Raw genomic sequence first — 14,260 nt, 5'->3', positions numbered from 1 at the left:
CCAAGGTGCCATGTTAAAATGCAAACTGTAATTAGCGCAGCGTAATGACTAATTGAAATGAATTGCAGCAATGTTTAGCTGTGGCAATAGCTCCTACTCTGTTCAAATACTGTGTTGGCTTTTCTTCTTAAAGGAGTTCCAAATTCCAAAGTGTTAAGTGTTGAGTGTTGTACACAAGCTGCTTGGCACTGGCTGTGCTAAAACATGAGCCCTGCAATCCCTCGAAATGTTTGTCTAACGGCGTGTAATCCTTTGCAAAGCTTTGTTTAGAAATGCTGTGTTTTCAGGGCTTACCGCTGACTAGTAAACTACACTTTAAGCCTACCATTGGAAACCAAAGGTTTTACTGACTGCTGGATGGACAGACACAGTGATCACGACAAGCAGGCTTTGAAAAAGCCTTTCCTCGCTGACTGCAGACCTGTGAAGAGAAGCGAGTCTGCACTAACCTCACAGTAAGCAAGTGTTTGTGTTATCCTTCTGTTCACTGGTGCTTGGAACAAGACCAGTGACATCCACAGGACAGGGAGGGATCTGATTAATTAATCTGAGTCCTATTTTTACAGATAGGTACAAAATATAACAAGGATACCAAGCAGCAGTCCCTTTAACACTTCTGCCTCAGTTATGCTAAAGTTATTTAAAACTGGATAGGAACTGGATGACATGTGGGGCATGTTGTCAGTATTTTCCTTTGTAAAAACTTGTGAAAAGTAATCATTTAATATATTTGCTATTTTTTTTTTCATCTACGATTTTGCCATTTGTGTCTCTTAAACATTTAATCTCCTCTTTGAATGTTCGCTTGCTGTTGTAATATTGGAAAAACATTATGGAATTGGTTTTAGCTCCCTTAACAATGTTCATTTCTATTTCTCTCTTGGCCTTTCTAACTTCCTTTTTGACTTGCGTTTGCAGTTCTGTGTACTCTTTCTGCGTACTTTCTTTTTGGTCCTTTTTTAATGCTCTGTAAAGTGTCTTTTTTCGCTGAATATTTTTTTTAATTGATCTATTAAACCATTTTGGCAATTTAGTTTTACATTTAGATTTGTCTACTTTAGGGATGTAATTGTTTTGCGCCTCTAGTACTACATTTTTGAAGAACAACCATCCTTCTTCTGTGGGTGTTTTCTCTATTTTACTCCAATCTACTTCTGTTAGTCTCTGTTTCAAACCTTCATAGTTTGCTTTTCTAAAATTGTAAACCTTCGCTTTAGTCATTACTTTTGGGGTTTTAAAAAACACTTCAAATGAGACCATGTTGTGGTCTGAGTTTGCCAGTGGTTCTCTGACCTCTGTTTTAGTTATTCTATCTTCGTTATTTGAAAAGACTAAATCAAGGCATGCCTTCCCTCTAGTCAGTGCCTTGACAAATTGTGTTAGGAAGCAGTCATTTGTCATTTCCACCATTTCTATTTCATCCTTCGTGCTACCCCATTAGTATGGCTTCTCCTTTGCTACACGCATTTCTAATGTCATTGTATAACAGATAATTGTGCTCACCGTCTGAATCTGGTGGTCTATAGCATGCTCCTATTATTATGCCCTTTGAATTTTTGTCTGTTATTCTGACCCATATTGATTTGGTTTTATTTTCTTTGTCCAGGTTTAACACCTGGGCTTCAAGACTGTTTCTTATGTATAGCGCTACCCCTCCTCCTCTTCTGTCCTGCCTGTCTTTTCTATACGGTGTATACCCACAAATATTATATTCGTCCCCATCACTCTCAGACAACCAAGTTTCAGTAACACCTATCACATCATAGTTACCTGTTAGTGCAGTAGCTTCAGGTTCTAGAATTTTGTTTCTGATACTTCTAGCATTTAGATAAATACATTTAATGGTTGTCTTAACTGAGTTCTTGTTTTGATGCGGTCTCCCTTCTGTTTTTTTGTTGATTTCTCCCCCCTTCCTTTCTAGTTTAAATGCTTCTGAACCTACTCGAGGATCTCTTCTCCAAGTAGACTGGTTCCTTTGTTATTTAAGTGCAGTCCGTCCCGTCTATATAGATAGTCCTCGTTGTAGAATGTGGTCCAATGATCAAGATAGGTGAAGCCTTTCCGTGTGCACCACATCTTCAGCCATGCGTTTTGATTAATTATTTCCAGCTGTCCATATGGTCCTTTGCAAGGTGCCGGTAGTATACCAGAAAATACCACAGTTTTGGTTTTCTCAATTTCCTTCCTAGCTCTCTGAATTTGTTTTGCAGGGATTTTGGTCTGTCTCTTCCAATGTTGTTTGTACCGATGTGGACGACTACTACCGGGTCGTCTCCTATTCGTTCTAGGAGCCTGTCCACGTTCTCAGTGATGTGCTTGACCGAGGCTCCTGGAAGGCAGCACACTATTGTAGTAAGGGGGTTCTCTTTAGATTGGGTTCTTTTTTTATTGTAGTTTTAGATCGGTTACACTGATATCATCAATAGCGGGAAAAACTCAAATACACAGGTATTTTCTTTTTTTAGACCAGAAAGTAAAAAAAAACAAAAACAAAAACAAAAAAACAAGAAGTTTGAAAACAAGTCTCCTGTGTGTCAGCACAGTAAATCTGACTTAAATCAACATCAGTCAAGCAACCGGTAAGCAACACTTTATAACAGCCATTGCAACGCATCACAGGAGACAGGGATCCAGGGTATAGGAAACACCATGAAATGCTTTATAACAGCCATCGCAGCACATCACAGGACGGGGGGATCCAGGGTATAAAATATCAAGCAATGCTTTATAACAGCCATCGCAGCACATCACAGGAGAGGGGAGTCCAGGGTATAAAATATCAAGCAATGCTGTAGAACAGCCATCGCAGCACATCACAGGAGAGGGGAGTCCAGGGTATAGGAAACACCAAGCAACGCTTTATAACAGCCATTGAACCAACACACTTTCCCATGTAAATTACCTGGCAGCTTGTTCTTGTCTCATATTAATTTGAAACCATTGTGCACAATGGATCACAAACACAGCCACTCTGTAAAGCATGACCAAAATACTTTATAAGAAGTGATAGGAAGTTCAATTGTAGACTTTAGGTTTTTTTTTTTTTTTTAACCCTTTCATACATGGTGACCTCATGAGGATGGGTAAAAAAAAAAAACAAACAAAAAAAAAAAAAAACTCTCTTTTTGTCTTTATATGGGGACATACAAAAGAGGCAAATGCATGATGACCTCAGGCTTGGAGAGGCTTGGAAGTAGTGAGTTACCCTGTTGAATGATACCTCATAGGAGGATGCAATTTTTTCCCCATAAAAGCAATGGAAAGAATTTGGAAAAAAAAAAAAGTAAAATGAAAATATATTTACTACGTGTCCAAAACTACTTCAAATGTTTATTTTCTCCAGCTGTTTTCAATATTTAATGCGTGAAAGGGTTAAACATTCAGTCATATGTTGCATAGTATTATGGTACTTCAAATAATTATTAAAACATGTTAACATTTCTGTACAAGAATTATAACAGATGGCATCACAGTACTTGTTGGAGCAGAGTGCATTTAAAGACATTTTAAAGTCATTAAAGTTCGGTAGGATTGTTTTATTTTGAAATCACTGTCGATCCAGTTAAATAATTTACTAACCATATGTTGTTTTTTCTACACAATATTATAGTTCCCTTTTAATGATAACTATTGCAGTTGTAGACAGGTTGGCCTGTGCAAGATTACTGACAGCGAAAGTGATATTCCATATTCAGTGGGTTGCCCAATGCCGGTCTCATTGTGAAAGCACTGATTAGTCAGCATGAGATGACAGACTTGCACCTATAAATATGTATGAGTTACAACCTGACGGATCCCTCTGTCTTTTCTTCAGGAGGCTTGGCAAGAGTAGAGAAGATGGCCGGAGAGGAGAATGGCCAGTTGGGGGACCGGGGGGCCTCACTGGGCAGAGCTGTGGAGAGGAAGAGGTACACCCCGGTGCTTTTAGAAGAGCAGGAGAAGGAGGCGGAAGACCTCAGGTCTGTACTGACCAGGAAACTCAAAAAGAAATGCCTTTGCAGCCCGAGCCGAGCCAAAGAGCTGGTGCTGGGGTTCTTCCCCATTCTTAGCTGGTTGCCCCAATACAGGCCTAAGGAGTGGCTCTTGGGGGACGTGATGTCCGGCTTGATCGTGGCTATCCTCCTGGTGCCCCAGTCCATCGCTTACTCCCTCCTGGCTGGCCAGGAACCTGTCTACGGCCTCTACACCTCCTTCTTCTCCTGCATCATCTATGCGGTGCTGGCCTCCTCACGCCATGTCTCTGTTGGGATATTCGGCGTGCTTTGTCTGCTGGTGGGCCAGGTGGTGGACAGGGAACTGCTAGCAGCCGGCTACACCTCTGAAGGGGGTAGAAACCAGACCGGGATGACTGGAGCAGGGAACCTCACTGCAGGGATGACCTGCGACCAGAGCTGCTATGCCGTAGCTGTGGCAACCATGCTCACCTTCATGGCAGGGTTGTATCAAGTAAGTGTGGGGCTGCATGGTACAGGTGGGAAGGACCAGAGAGGGACACACATGTATGTCTTTGCAGCCTGAAACAGTGAATTAAAATGTACTGTAACAGCCATACATTTAGATTTGGCCGATACTGAACTGAAATTAAGCATCTGATTTATATGATGAAGTACTGTTAACACCATGTAACAAATTTTATTTATTTTTTTGTTCCTGGGTAGTAAGTATTATTTCCTAATTGCTTATGCCTCAAAAGTATAGAAAATGGATATTATTCCCCACAAACTTTGCTTTTGTGACCAGGACAGTGATATTTAAAAATATCACTATCTCCAATGGGAAAACGGGCAAATGTGTGTCTTTTCGTTCACATAAAGTCAGAAAAAAACAACAATCCAAATTAACCTGTATTTATACTAAAGTAATACAAAAATGACTACAAAAGATTTAGAAGTGAGTAGTTTTTCGAGATTTACGATTATTTTACAGTATTTACAGTATAATCGTAAATCTCAAAAAACTACTCACTTCTAAATCTTTTGTAGTCATTTTTGTATTACTTTAGTATAAATACATGTTAATTTGGATTCATATGTTGTTTTTTTCTGACTTTATGTGAATGAAAAGACACACATTTGCCCGTTTTCCCATTGGAAATAGTGATATTTTGAAATATCACTGTCCTGGTCACAAAAGCAAAGTTTGTGGGGAATAATAGCCATTTTCTATACTTTTGAGGCATAAGCAATTAGGAAATAACACTTACTACCCAGGAACAAAAAAAAAAAAAAAATTTGTTACACGGTGTAATAATAATAATAATAATAATAATAATAATAATAATAATAATAATAATAATAATAAGGTGGCTCTTTAAGGACAAAAAATTGAAATGCATTAAGTAGAGATCATGAGATAAATGATCTCAGGATCTAGACATAACACATTTTATTTTTTTTCCGCCCTCTGTGAGTCGCTGTATAATAATGATGATGATAATGATAGTAATAATATGAATAACAATAATCCTGCTGCCTGTGTGTCTAGGTGCTGATGGGGATTTTCCAGGTGGGTTTTGTCTCGGTGTACCTGTCCGACTCCCTCCTGAGTGGTTTTGCCACGGGGGCCTCCCTCACCATCCTCACCTCCCAGATGAGGCACCTTCTGGGGCTCAAGCTGCCGCGGGTGCAGGGCCTGGGCTCCCTGGTGAAAACCTGGGTCAGCCTCTTCCAGAACCTAAAGGACACCAACCTGTGCGACCTCGTCACCAGCCTGCTGTGCTTGCTGGTGCTGGTGCCCACCAAGGAGTTGAACAACCGCTACAAGGCCAAGCTCAAGGCACCAATCCCCATGGAGCTGCTGGTGGTCATCGTGGCCACCCTGGCCTCCCACTATGGCCGCTTTGAGGAGCGGTTCCACTCCGGCGTGGCGGGCAACATCTCCACAGGGTTCCAGCCCCCACAGATGCCCGACTGGTCCCTGATCCCCAACGTGGCCCTCGACGCCTTCTCCATCGCAATTATCGGCTTTGCCATCACCGTCTCCCTCTCTGAGATGTTCGCCAAGAAGCACGGCTACACCGTGGACGCCAACCAGGAGATGTACGCCATCGGCTTCTGCAACATCCTGCCTTCCTTTTTCCGCTGCTTCACCACCAGCGCCGCGCTCACCAAGACATTAGTCAAGGATTCCACTGGCTGCAACACACAGCTCTCCAGCTTGGTCACCGCCCTGGTGCTGCTGCTGGTGCTGCTGGTCATCGCCCCCCTCTTCTACTCCCTGCAGAAGTGAGCCAACCAAATCCGTCTGATCGTACTATGGGGATGGAATTAGGACTCCTATTGCATAGCAGTTTCACCCATTACAGGTTTTATTACGAGCTTGATTAGCCACAGTGTATAGGTAACAAGCTCAGTTGTGTGTTATTAAACTTGTAGTAAAACAACAGGAATGGATCAAACTGCTATGCAATGGGAGTCTTATTTCTATCCCCAATGCTGTGTTTTCTTGTACTATTTTATGCAGAAAATTCACATTATTATAATTACTATTATAATTATTATTACCATCTTATGTATCATTAAAATATTATGTGTGACAGAAAGAAATTCCATGACAAATTGTTTAAAAAATGTTTTTTTTTTAAATGAAGAAAACCCAATTTTGTATACTTTTCTCCTGCAGGTGTGTGCTGGGTGTCATCATCATCGTGAACCTGAGGGGGGCGCTGCGCAAGTTCGGTGAGATTCCCCAGATGTGGCGGGTGAACCGTGTGGACGCAGCCATCTGGCTGGTCACCATGGCAACCTCAGCCCTGGCCAACACAGAGCTGGGCCTGCTGGTGGGCGTGGTGTTCTCTGCGTTCTGCGTAATAGCTCGCACTCAAAGGGCTCGGGCAGCTGAGCTGGGCCAGGCAGGCGAAACCGGTCTCTACGAAGACCTGAGCGTCTACAGAGGCCTGCAAGCCCACGCCGGCTTCATCGTCTTCCGCTTCGAGGCTCCCGTCTACTACGCCAACCAATCCCTGTTCAAGAAAGCGCTTTACCGCTGCTCAGGGCTGGACCCTGCCAAGGAGGCAGCCCTGCGGAAAAAAGAGCAGCAGCAGCAGAAAAAGAAGGAGAAGGACAACAAAAAAGAGAAAGAGGCTGGGCTAGAGGGCAAGGGAGAGGCTAGTCCAGACAGCGCAGTGGCCACAGTGGCTCAGGTTATTGTGCCAGAGAAGTGCAGTTTTCACACATTGGTCGTCGACTGCAGTCCAGTGCTGTTTCTGGACACGGCCGGCGTGAATGCTTTGAAGGAGATTTACAGAGACTATAAAGAGCTGGGAGTTGAGGTGCTGCTGGCCCAGTGCAATCCCTCAGTACTGGACTCGCTTCGCAGGGGGGGCTATCTGCAGCAGGGCAGCGATGATGCACGGCTGGTGTTTTGTACCATCAGTGATGCCATAGGATCCACTCAGAGTTACTGCACTTAGAATGGAGGCTGTGATATAGACTCCCACTGCTGAACATGATACTAGTAACATTCAGACATCCATAAAATACAAAATATATACAGTAGAGAGATAGCTGTTCTGCAATATGGAGTGCCTTATAAAGCTGTGTATTTCAGAGTTTAAAGATGTACTGTCACAGTGAGTCAGTATATCTTTAGTTATTTGGCTCTGGGTAATCAAAAAGCCAGTGGGTATGTGCTTTGTAAAAATGAATCAAGTGCTTTGTAAAGGTCTGAGATTTTTTTGCAGGGAATAATATACTTATGTTAATCCCTCCAGTTCTTCAAAGTAATAGAATTATATCATTGTTAAATTTCCTTATATATAGAGCATGCACATAGAGTAATGTGTGGGTCACAATCTATCATCACACAGTACCAGGTCTCAAGTTGCGCTTTTGTATTACCAGCCCTAACCCATCGAGAGACGTGTATTGTCGTATGCGAATATTTTCTGACCCCTATGTTATTTTATATATTCTGTTACAATGGCGGTTTGTTTAAATTAAGCTGTTGAGCAGGGAATGACGTGATGTAGGAACATGTACATTATAGGAATAAAGTTTTTTCAGGTACCTGCGCATGTACATGAAGATTACAAGAACATGTTGTTTTCAGTATAGCATTCTGTTACCATAGCAAGTGTTTTGGTGTATGAAATGTGAAATTACTGCATGCTGCACCAAAGCAGAACAAGTTCTGAAATACATATTACAAGAAGTTATTACAAGTCCAGGACTTGACTTGTTAAATGAGTAATTCTATGCTATAGTGGGTCAAAAAAAAACAAGTACAAAATGTCTGTTCAGAACTTTAAAAACAATTAAAGATTATGGTAAACACGAAGTGGACAGTGGATTGAAACAACTCATTCACACAGTCACATCAGCTCTGCTGCTGACCTGCAGACACTAGAGCCCCTGTAAAGACCTGGAAAAACTTGACTTGTGAAGACCAGAGTCTGTCTTGAAGCAGTTCTTTCCTTTCCTTGCCAGTTTATTTTTATACAGAAACACTGCCCTCTTGTGGGATAGATTGTAAAAAAAAACAGTTATCTCTGAGTGTCTCAACATGATCATGGTAATATTAAAAGGTAACAAACTTGAAGGTTTGTTGAAATAAAGAAGATGCGGTTCATATCAAGCAAGGGGCCCCCAGCATCACATCATTTCTTAAGTTTCTACACTAGATACAGGGAGAATCAATAAATGTAAACCTCAATGCTTCTCAAGGAGACAGTGACAAATGTATTTGTACTCCGTATTAAGACTAGCTGTTTTGTATATCTTCGCTGGCTTTTATCATGTATTCTGATCAGGTATTCTGATTTGTAATAAATTGATCTATTTTATCATGGTGCAGAGTCTAGCAGACATGTTTCTCTGATCTCTCTGATCTCTCTGATCTCTCACTATTATTTGGCCAATACAAGGGATAATGATGTGTGTAAATGCCAGCGCTCACTGCGGAACATTGTGCCCCCACATGCAGTCCAGGCAGCTCAGCTAATCAGAACTCGCTGCGGAAAATTGTGGCCCCAGTCCAGGCAGCTCAGATTATCAGAGCTCGCTGCGGAACAGGAGGTACTGAGATAGAAATTGACAGTCCCACCTCTTCACAGAGCCCAGCGTGTTGATAGAAGCTGACACAGTCTCACCTCTTCACAGAGCCCAGCGTGTTGATAGAAGCTGACACAGTCCCACCTCGTCACAGAGCCCAGCATGTTGATAGAAGCTGACACAGTCCCACTTCTTCACAGAGCCCAGTGTGTTGATCGAAGCTGACACAGCCCCACCTCTTCACAGAGCCCAGTGTGTTGATAGAAGGTGAGACAGTTCCACCTCTTCACAGAGCCCAGCGTGCTGAAATATAAGCTGACACAGTCCCTCCTCTTCACAGAGCCCAGTGTGTTGATAAAAGCTGACACAGTCCCTCCTCTTCACAGAGCCCAGTGTGTTGATAGAAGCTGACACAGTCCCACCTCTTCACAGAGCCCAGCGTGCTGAGATATAAGCTGACACATAAATAAATTATACATATAAGGTTGTGATCATTTATGTGAAAAGGGCAAACTCGGAAATATAAATGCAGATAATATTGGCTTTATATAAAAGTGTTTTTCATGTCAAGCCTGCCCTCCTTGATGTGCTGGTTCTACGTACTGCAGCATGAAGCTTTTACAAAAGGCAAGTAATACAGAACACTTCATAAAATAACATCTACCTTAAAAGCTTTCTGACACAATTGAGTTGCTGAATTATCAGTTTGAAGCTGGTCAGTGCTGAATCACTTGACATTTCCAGATGACAAATGGATGTTTCAGACTTGGCTACCGATGACATGTGTAACTTGTGTGCTGTTGTGTTCAGAATGTTTAAATACCCTTGACTATAGATTCCCTGGGAGAGTGAAACGCAATCATGGAGAAATGTAATTAGTGTCAGAGCCATGACATTTGATCTGGTGATTCACAGCAGCTTGTCACAATTCAATGTGATGGATAACACCATTGCTGTTTTGTTACCCTTTAAACACACAGCATTTAAGTCATCAGAATGAAACGTGGCTTAATCATTCTGTAACCTGTGGAAACATGAAGGAGCATAGACAGCAGAACGACCCTGCACAGCAACACAGTCCTTCCTTTGTTCTTCTTTCCTGCATGGAATCCCTTAGAATTAGCTACATGATTAAAGTGACAACCGTCGACCACCAGAGAGCAGACATGCACTGATATTCACTACATGTAGGCTGCAGACAGCAGAGACATGGCATAACTATTCTACAATTCTGCATGAGTGATGAGATGATGAAATATGTTCCATTTTAAGAATGAGTCTTCATTGAGGGTTATCATTTTATAGTTAAGCTCATCAGGAAGGAGATCTCAAACAAAATGTGTCAGTTTAATGGAAAACTGTATTAGAAATGTACAGTACGTTGTACTGAATGTTTATTTTTTAAGTTGTATATGTTAGTGCCACATGTAGCTCATTGATTATCCCTGTAAACTGACACCAAACATCCCGATCGCTTCATCAACAATCTGAGACAATGTAGGACACAACTGGATATAAAGCTGAGGGAACACAAAGCCGACTTTTCAGGAACAGTGGCTTAAAAACCTGATTCCAAGAGACCGGGAGACCTAGTTTGAGGCAACTTTGCTGTATCAAACCCCAAGTCTCCCCTGGTGCGCCGTGCAGTGGCCTGAAGCCTAGTCTCCTGAAACCAAGTTCCAAGCGACAAAGTGGCTTTGTGTTCCCTCAGCTTAATACAAGAACAATATATTTTAGATGCATATACTGTACAGAAGTGCTTCTTAATTAAAAATGCATGCCAAAGTGCTTTGCTGGTTAAAATGGAATTTCAAAGTATTACAGAACACCCTGCCAAGTTTCCAAAAAACGCATTACTCCACCTGTCCCGTAAATGTTTTGCATCTCACAATCAATGACGTGGAACATTGATGGCCGCTGTTTACACAAGGAACCTGCAGTTCAAAGAGCAGCTCAGTCTTTTACATTGTAACCAGAGCACTGGCGCTATGAGTCTCTTGAATTTTCAAAGGAATTACAAGACGGTAATTGGGACTAATTTAAATGACTCTGTCGACCTACACAGTTCTTTATGTACGACAACCTGAGTGCATGTGCCTGAGATGAAAAAGACTCAATTAAAATGACTGAGGCTTTGATGATCCTGTGTCTAATGTAATAGCTGCTTGTACTCAAGAGACTTTCACATTTGAAGAAAACGTCTAACACATTGTGTGTGTGCACAATTAGCCTCATTATACTGCAGAATAAGTCATTTCTTATTCTGGATGTCAAGTAAGGAGAGGCAACAGCTTTTTTTTCCAGAATAAATATAAGACTATAAGGGATAATCACATTCCAGTTTGTTTAGAGGATTCAGAGTTGTTCTTCTGTTCTATTCGGCGACATTGTGCATGTAAACCAATCAATCCAGTAAGCCAGTATTAGGGAGCAGTGCTACTATTAGTCTTGCTGGGAATACACAGCTGTGTAGAGTACTGGTTCATACAGTTATAAAGACACTGATCAAGCCTCTATGACAAGCCACTGGAACAGAACAGCTCATCTCCTGAACGCTGCTTTAATCTCTAGCAACATCATTACTATGCTAATGTTTTAAATGGAAAATGCTCAAGCAGCAACAATTAAAAGGATGTATTGATACACTTTGTTATCGACGCATGAAAGTGCTCAGGTTTAAGGTTCAGGTCAAGGCTTAGTAGTTCAGGTTGGCGTGCGATACACTGTACGCCATTTGACCAGTGTTGTTGTTTGAACGCTGAATGGGTTAACAGCGGAGAGCAGCATTCAGGAGTCACATGGCAGCCTCTCTTAGAAACCTTGGACTAATGGGCAGAACTACAGAAGCTTGGGGTTAATGATGGTTCCAAAGGTCTTTGAAATTCTTTTGCAAATAAGTAGTTCTGAGGATTTTGTTAGTCTCCTGAAGGCAATTGCATCCACGGTGACCAAGATGAATAGTGTTTGCACTGATCTTTTTAACCTGCAGCATTTGGGTCAGAAAGCCTTTTGTAAAGGCAGACAATGCGGGTTATACAATAATCACCAGTGCTAGCACACTTTGTACAATGCTCCTCTTATTTCTAATTGTTGAATACAGTACATGCAAGTAAATCAAATCGAGATTTATTTGAATCAATGAGACAATGTATTTGGAACATGTTGTTTAAAGGGGCTCGTGTTTAGTGAATTTTTTCATATCGGTACCAATATCAAACTTTTTTTTTTTTTTTCCATCATTGAAAATCCTGATCACAGGAAAGATGACGTCCTCGCTGTGCTGAACGTGTCGCCACTGCGCTTCCATGTCTTCACTTTGTGGAGAAGGGAATGCACTCATATGACCAGCAGGTGGGACAAGTCAACAGCTCCCCTTCAGATGGGAAATGGTCTTGATATATTTAACACGCAGTGAGCCTTCAGATTCAGTTGCTCAGAATAATTAAACTAATTGGAAGAGATAGAATAGGAGCCTCAGCAAGCCAGGAACTTGTCAGTCGAAGTGATTAACCCATGGGTGAAGCTGATGGGCCTGTCAGATTATAATAAAGATCATTGCACTGTGTCTGCTTGTCTACGGACAGTCTCTACTGTCACAAGAGTACCTTGAAAGGCTGTAGCAGAACACTAGCGTAATTCAGAAGTGACGTGATTGAGATGTACCACTGTGAGATAATTCAAACAAACCCCCATTAGCTGTGCACATTACACACTGTAAAGACTTCCAGTCAAAACGCGTGTCATTGATCATCTTTAAATATTTCCAAATCTAGTACTACTGGATGTTAGTTCTGGAAGATGTAAACTAAACACCATGCAGCACACAGCAAAACATCATGCTGAGCTCTCAGCAGTAAAATACGCAAATACAGCAGTGTGCAAATGTGTTTGAAAAAACGTTACAACGTTTACATGCAAATATGCACCCCCTAAATAACAAAGCATTAAAAAATATTGTTCAAAATATTAAAATAGTATAAAGAATAACATATGGATATGTATCTTAAATAAGGAACATTAAATGTGTTCCCGGAAGAACTGACTCTATTTTCCATGATGTCTGTTGTCAGTGGAAAGGCCGCAGGAACAACGAATATTAGAAGACAGATATTTCACATATTTATAAGATTTTAAGATTGTGTTTTCATGGACCCATGAATCCATTCATAATGGGCTTGTTTTGTGATGGAGCTCTGCTAACACTAATTAAGCAGCGGCATGACCACAACATCAAACATATAAACTAACTAAACACAAGGCAGCAAATGCGATTTAACAGATTATTTAGAGAAAAAAGAAGTCCTGTACAATTATTTGTGGCAATACTACTATTTCAACTGAATCTCGAAAGTGGCTGGGATGTAAAAATTAAATATCTGGGATTGCTGAAACAGGTATTGCACATGATGACCATATGACTGACAGAGCTATTGAGCATGCTCTTATGAACAAGGGATGCATTTTTCTAAGGGATGCATTTGGTGACACTACACCTGCTCCCACTCAAAGAGAAAGGAAAGCTTCAGTGGAATGAAGCGCAGGAGCTCAGAGTGAACAGCAAAATCCTGGAGTATTGAGACTCCGGGGTTAATACTGTGCTTAAATCCCAGCTCCCACATCCCTTCATTTAACTCATGGAATTGTTTAAAGTTATGCAAACCCCACGGTTTGTAATTCAATTTAGTAAAAATAAATAAGGAAATAGTGGAAATACCAGAGTGAATGCAAAGGGAATTGGAGCCTGGGTGGATTTGATTTGAAAGCTTGACTGACACTCAGGGAAATTTGCTTGAACATGTATGCTGTATGTATCATATATTTAGTGGTTCGTAATGGACTCCTTGCTGTTATCCACTGTAATCTTATACACTCAGTATTAAGAGTGTATAGTGCCAGACAGCAACTTCAGTACAACAACACTTTATTAATGGATAGAAGAGAGCTGTTGCAAAAAGAAGAGCTACATGCCATTCGATTCAATAAAGAGAAGTCTTTGGACAGGATTTGCATGGCTGGGTAGTTTTACACTGCAAGCAAACTAATCTCAAACTGGTTAAAATTGTAATTATGTATAAGCACACATGGATTTACTGAGTAACTACAATGCAAATACACATTCATTTGAGACACAATGTAAAGTGTAACCCTGGACACTACAGTCGAACCCTACAGTTCTTCACACTCTGGAAATGAACTTCATTATTTTTAAAAGGTCTTTTGCACTTGGAGACCTGCCAGTTGTGTTTATTAAGAAGTCCTTAACACAATTT

General features: G+C 41.2%; 1 protein-coding gene across 2 annotated transcripts; it reads left to right on the top strand.

Moving 5' to 3' along the window:
• The first annotated feature begins 349 nt into the window (after positions 1–349).
• LOC121323787 (sulfate transporter-like) lies at positions 350–8,787 on the top strand. Of its 2 annotated transcripts, XM_041264999.1 has the most exons (4): positions 350–455; positions 3,815–4,446; positions 5,485–6,224; positions 6,622–8,787. In XM_041264999.1, the coding sequence occupies exons 2-4, from the start codon at positions 3,838–3,840 to the stop codon at positions 7,409–7,411; spliced, it is 2,139 nt and encodes a 712-aa protein (XP_041120933.1). In that variant the 5' UTR covers positions 350–455; positions 3,815–3,837; the 3' UTR covers positions 7,412–8,787. The 2 variants fall into 2 exon arrangements, with proteins under 2 accessions (XP_041120933.1, XP_041120932.1); XM_041264998.1 differs by lacking the exon at positions 350–455 and having other exon boundaries at positions 3,772–4,446.
• Positions 8,788–14,260: the final 5,473 nt, after the last annotated feature.

This window comes from Polyodon spathula, chromosome 12 (assembly GCF_017654505.1).
Source record: "Polyodon spathula isolate WHYD16114869_AA chromosome 12, ASM1765450v1, whole genome shotgun sequence".
NCBI lineage: Eukaryota > Metazoa > Chordata > Actinopteri > Acipenseriformes > Polyodontidae > Polyodon > Polyodon spathula.
The sequence above is the reverse complement of the archived record's forward strand: the minus strand, read 5'-3'. Positions and strand labels throughout refer to the sequence as shown.